The sequence below is a fragment of the Haliotis rufescens genome, unplaced genomic scaffold, assembly GCF_023055435.1.
Source record: "Haliotis rufescens isolate VD_foot unplaced genomic scaffold, xgHalRufe1.0.p SCAF_5, whole genome shotgun sequence".
NCBI classification, from domain to species: Eukaryota; Metazoa; Mollusca; class Gastropoda; order Lepetellida; family Haliotidae; genus Haliotis; species Haliotis rufescens.
In genome coordinates this window covers 43512998-43518519 of record NW_025964223.1, presented here as the reverse complement: position 1 = coordinate 43518519, position 5522 = coordinate 43512998, and the positions used below count along the sequence as shown (strand labels likewise).

At 46.8% G+C, this 5522-nt stretch overlaps 1 protein-coding gene across 1 annotated transcript; it reads right to left on the bottom strand.

Annotated features, from left to right (window-relative positions):
- Nucleotides 1-2437: 2437 nt before the first annotated feature.
- Nucleotides 2438-5190, bottom strand: LOC125373301. The gene is made up of 3 exons (XM_048384301.1): nucleotides 5012-5190; nucleotides 2965-3494; nucleotides 2438-2607 (listed from the first exon to the last, which is right to left on the bottom strand). Exons 1-3 carry the CDS (start codon nucleotides 5188-5190, stop codon nucleotides 2438-2440), a joined length of 879 nt encoding a protein of 292 aa, XP_048240258.1.
- Between the last annotated feature and the right edge of the window lie 332 nt (nucleotides 5191-5522).

Genomic DNA, 5522 nt, shown 5'->3' with positions numbered 1-5522 from the left:
AGTGATGGTGATGGTGTGACGTTTTACAGTAGTGAGGGTGATGGTGTGATGTGGTACAGTAGTGAGGGTGATGGTGTGACGTGATACAGTAGTGATGGTGATGGTGTGACGTTGTCCAGTAGTGAGGGTGATGGTGTGACGTGATACAGTAGTGATGGTGATGGTGTGACGTGGTACAGTAGTGAGGGTGATGGTGTGACGTGGTACAGTAGTGAGGGCGATGGTGTGACGTTGTCCAGTAGTGATGGTGATGGTGTAACGTGGTACAGTAGTGGGGGTGATGGTGTGACGTGATACAGTAGTGAGGGTGATGGTGTGACGTTGTACAGTAGTGAGGGTGATGGTGTGACGTGATACAGTAGTGATGGTGATGGTGTGACGTTGTCCAGTAGTGAGGGTGATGGTGTGACGTTGTCCAGTAGTGAGGGTGATGGTGTGACGTGATACAGTAGTGAGGGTGATGGTGTGACGTTGTCCAGTAGTGAGGGTGATGGTGTGACCTGGTCCAGTAGTGAGGGTGATGGTGTGACGTTGTACAGTAGTGATGGTGATGGTGTGACGTTGTCCAGTAGTGATGGTGATGGTGTGACGTGATACAGTAGTGAGGGTGATGGTGTGACGTTGTCCAGTAGTGAGGGTGATGGTGTGACGTGATACAGTAGTGAGGGTGATGGTGTGACGTTGTCCAGTAGTGAGGGTGATGGTGTGACCTGGTACAGTAGAGAGGGTGATGGTGTGACGTGATACAGTAGTGATGGTGATGGTGTGACGTTGTACAGTAGTGATGGTGATGGTGTGACGTTGTACAGTAGTGATGGTGATGGTGTGACGTGGTACAGTAGAGAGGGTGATGGTGTGACGTTGTCCGGTAGTGAGGGTGATGGTGTGACGTTGTACAGTAGTGATGGTGATGGTGTGACGTTGTACAGTAGTGATGGTGATGGTGTGACGTGGTACAGTAGAGAGGGTGATGGTGTGACGTTGTCCAGTAGTGAGGGTGATGGTGTGACGTTGTACAGTAGTGATGGTGATGGTGTGACGTTGTACAGTAGTGATGGTGATGGTGTGACGTGGTACAGTAGAGAGGGTGATGGTGTGACGTGATACAGTAGAGAGGGTGTTGGTGTGACGTTGTCCAGTAGTGAGGGTGATGGTGTGACCTGGTACAGTAGAGAGGGTGATGGTGTGACGTGATACAGTAGTGATGGTGATGGTGTGACGTTGTACAGTAGTGATGGCGATGGTGTGACGTTGTACAGTAGAGAGGGTGATGGTGTGACGTGGTACAGTAGTGAGGGTGATGGTGTGACGTGGTACAGTAGTGAGGGTGATGGTGTGACGTTGTACAGTAGTGATGGTGATGGTGTGACGTTGTGCAGTAGAGGGGGTGATGGTGCGACGTGATACAGTAGTGAGGGTGATGGTGTGACGTTGTCCAGTAGTGAGAGTGATGGTGTGACCTGGTACAGTAGAGAGGGTGATGGTGTGACGTGATACAGTAGTGATGGTGATGGTGTGACGTTGTACAGTAGTGATGGTGAAGGTGTGACGTTGTACAGTAGTGAGGGTGATGGTGTGACGTGGTATAGTAGTGAGGGTGATGGTGTGACGTTGTCCAGTAGTGATGGTGATGGTGTGACGTTGTACAGTAGTGATGGTGATGGTGTGACGTGGTACAGTAGAGAGGGTGATGGTGTGACGTGGTACAGTAGTGATGGTGATGGTGTGACGTGGTACAGTAGTGAGTGTGATGGTGGTATGTAGTACAGTAGAGAGGGTGGTGGTGGTATGTAGTACAGTTGAGAGGGTGATGCTGGTATGTAGTACAGTTGAGAGGGTGATGGTGGTATGTAGTACAGTTGAGAGGGTGATGGTGGTATGTAGTACAGTAGAGAGGGTGATGGTGGTATGTAGTACAGTTGAGAGGGTGATGGTGGTATGTAGTACAGTAGAGAGGGTGATGGTGGTATGTAGTACAGTAGAGAGGGTGATGGTGTGACGTGATACAGTAGAGAGGGTGATGGGTTAACGTGATAAAGTAGTGAGGGTGATGGTGTGACGTGATATCGCATGATATAATTTGGTAAATATTTTTAACTCCATGGTCTCTGGTGTATTGTTATCAGTTTTTTATGTTATATATTTTGTTTCATTTTATGCAAAAACTGTTTTTTATGTTACCTATTTAACGATTTATTTTTGTTTTCGTTATTATTTTTACATTCAGTTTGCCAGCGAGCATTACATACAACTGCAAAGTTAAAATGCTTATGAGACACGAATGCGGAAGTGTTCGCCATTTGGTCATCGTATCCCTCTTGAAATTCTGCACCAACTTTTGTTATTCATTCGCCTGGGCATGAAGGGTGCACGCATGATCATTTTCACCCCTACGACGCCCGCCCGCCACCCCACCCAACACCCCCAACCCCTCAATCTATATCATGTGGGCAGCCCACTCAGTTGCCCCAATCATCACAAACCACAAGAAGGGCACCAGCGCCGGAAGTTGGCGGGACAGTGAGCGCCATGTTGTTTTCTTTGTTTCGTGGGATGAAGGTAATACTGGAGCCGGGTTGGCCATGGCTGCTTCTTCCATCTCGGTAACTGAAGCAAATGTGTGCATGAAATATAACATGATTGTGGTATTTTTTGTAAACAGACAAGTCAATAGATCAATCCAGTTTGTCCATTGAACATCGCTATTTCATTTAATAAAAGTCATAAATATTCCCCGATCCCTGGAAAATACAAAGCATGCTCCAGGATATTATGGTGCCAAATTTAAGCCTCGATCTATACGTTGTGAGTAGTATCAAGTGTATAACTGAGACACTGTCTCTAAGTAATCATACTTATCCTTAACTGCTTGCTGGATGGAAATCATTAAATGTCAGTTAGCGATTGATCGACTTGAATCAAATTTGCTAGTATTGACAGCTGAAGAAGCAGAAAGTCAATCACCTGCAAAATACTTGTTTTCGACATTAGCATTTGCGATCCATTTGGTTGCTACATCCTGAGGCGCATTGCAGGTCATCTGGCTGTAGTTGGCGATGTTCACTTTGGTCATGTCGACGTCTCTGTACATGGAAACAGGGACACGGTGTTGGATGAGGGACTCGCAGTTCCACCTGGCGTCCACCACCAGCCGCTCACAGTTAGTCTTCGGATGACGGTTCCGGCGCTCCTCCCAGCGTCTGACGGCTCCAGTCTCCGCGTCCAGAACCACCCACTTCCAGTGGTAGTTGACAGAACAGTCCAGAACAGTGTGAGCAATCCAGCACCCGGACTTATACGGCTTCTCTCTGGCGCGGATGGCGTTCTTTGGCTCCCAGGACCCGAGACGGGCCTCAGAACCTGCCACAGCCAACACCTCTCCTGGCTGACACTGGTATCGAGTGCGAATGTCTGCTCGGCATGTGCGGGAGATGAACTGAGAGTGTTTAAGACCCCATCGGACCATAGTGCCGTTGAAGAAGTTCAGATTTGTCCTGCAACAGTTAAGTTCACATATACACCAGTCAGACATTATTCCTTGGGAACGAATGTGTCCGCACAATCAGCTCTGTCTGAGGAAGCTGAGGCAATTACACAACTAAACCTTGGATCTAGATTTGGACCGATAAATGTTATTTATCATACGAGATAAAGTCTTGTTAACTTTTTGAAAGATCAAGTTAAGATAGTTACATTATTATCCCCCAAGTCTACACTGGGTAAATCAATTACAACATTGAAGGATCCGTGTATGAAATAGAGTATAAATGCATGCACGTCGCTATAGAAATCCATTCCCCATTTCACCTCAACTCATTTGTTGATTATTGTTTTGTTGTTTGTTTGTTGCTTAACGCCGGACTCAGCAATATTCCAGCTGTATGACGGCGGTCTGTAAATAATCGAGTCTGGACCAGACAATCCAGTGATTGACACCATGAACATCGATCTACGCAATTGAGATACGATGTCATCCGTCAACCAAGTCAGCGAGCCTGACCACCTGATCTCTTTAGTCGCCTCTTACGACAAGCATAGTCGCCTCTTACGGCAAGCATGGGTTGCTGAAGACCTATTCTCTACACGAGTCTTCACGAGTCGTTGATTATTGTATTTTTCAGTTTACCTGATAACATATATGAAATATTCCCCTAAATGAAATGTTCCACGGAATTCAAATCTTTCAACGGCTGTAGGAAGCAGGATACGCAGGGATACGTTCACAAAACTCAGTGAAAAATGTTACTGACGAGAGAGGAAACGGGTATTTTTACTTGAATGAAACTGTATTCACTTATACTGGTCACAGGAACATATATGGAAATGTTACTCACAAGATCCAGAGCGCATTACAGGAAAGTAATTGACATACATGTATGTTTCAAACACTCTGTAGTCCCTATGTTTACGTGGATATGTAAATGTATTTGTACACATCGCGGATGATTTCGAAATAAAAGTGAGTGAGTGAGTGAGTGAGTTGGGTTTAACGCCGCTTTTAACAGTATTACAGTTATATCACGGCGTGTCAGCTTAATGTGGGAGGAAAGCCCGAAGTGATGCAGGTCTCAGACGTTTACCACTTCGGTGAAACCCACGAGCACGGGTATGGTGCTGACAAACCTAGAAACATAATCGTTGCGAACCGGGATTCGAACCCACAATCATAAGTTTCTTGCGTGCCCAAGCGACGCAACTCTGCACAGCGAATTGCGGCGCCTTAGACGACTGGGACACCCGTGCCCCCTCGAAATAAAAGGGGTAGGAAAGAAAAACGGACATATTGTATCCATGGACTTGAGGAATGGAGTTGACACAGTATACCCAATTGATCACATCACAAATCTCACGTATACTTGGGTGGAGAATGGTGCATGCTTATAACGAGGGTATGGAAACTCACTGTCTGTTTCTAGCAGGGTCCCAGTACAAAACCTGTGCATCATGCGTTGTCACCATCTACGACCACGTGAACGTGGCCGATATGGGCAGGTAACTCGTCACCTTTCACACGTTCTGCTCTGTCTCCGACGGCCCGGCAGTCAGCGTCTGAGGGATGTTCGATGAACCAAGTTCGGTGATTGAACCCAGAACTCCGAGTTTAACCCGGCTATCCGCTCTCATCGCGGCCTTCACACCAGGGGGCAGGCCGTAGACCTGAAACACGACCTGTACAGTCTGGCCTGGCATCTCGGGGAAATACACACTGACAAAATAGCGACAGTCAGTTGAAGGCGGCTGTGTAGCTAGGCAGATAGACAACAATAACGTCACGTGACACACAGACTCAACCTCATGGTCTTAGGTCATCATAAGATCATTTCCAACTGTGACGTCATAGTGATTATGACCATAATTCAATTGTGACGTCACGTGTTTGTGAACCCGAAAGCAGCGAGCGACAGCTCTCTGCTCGTCCCACTCCAATATTACGTAGATTGATGAATGAGCCAACCCAGTGTGCGAGCAGCCGAACTGTTATCCTAGATTTTCATAATCTATATAATTATTATATCCCCTTT

What these genes read in the sequence shown, in the direction of transcription:
- LOC125373301 (XM_048384301.1), bottom strand. Translation starts at nt 5,190, where the DNA reads ATGCCAGGCCAGACTGTACAGGTCGTGTTTCAGGTCTACGGCCTGCCC. An exon ending in TCGGAGACAGAGCAGAACGT is followed by an intron (nt 3,495 to 5,011) that starts GTGAAAGGTGAC and finishes TAACTGTTGCAG; the next exon opens with GACAAATCTGAACTTCTTCA. An exon ending in CGAAAACAAGTATTTTGCAG is followed by an intron (nt 2,608 to 2,964) that starts GTGATTGACTTT and finishes CATTTGCTTCAG; the next exon opens with TTACCGAGATGGAAGAAGCA.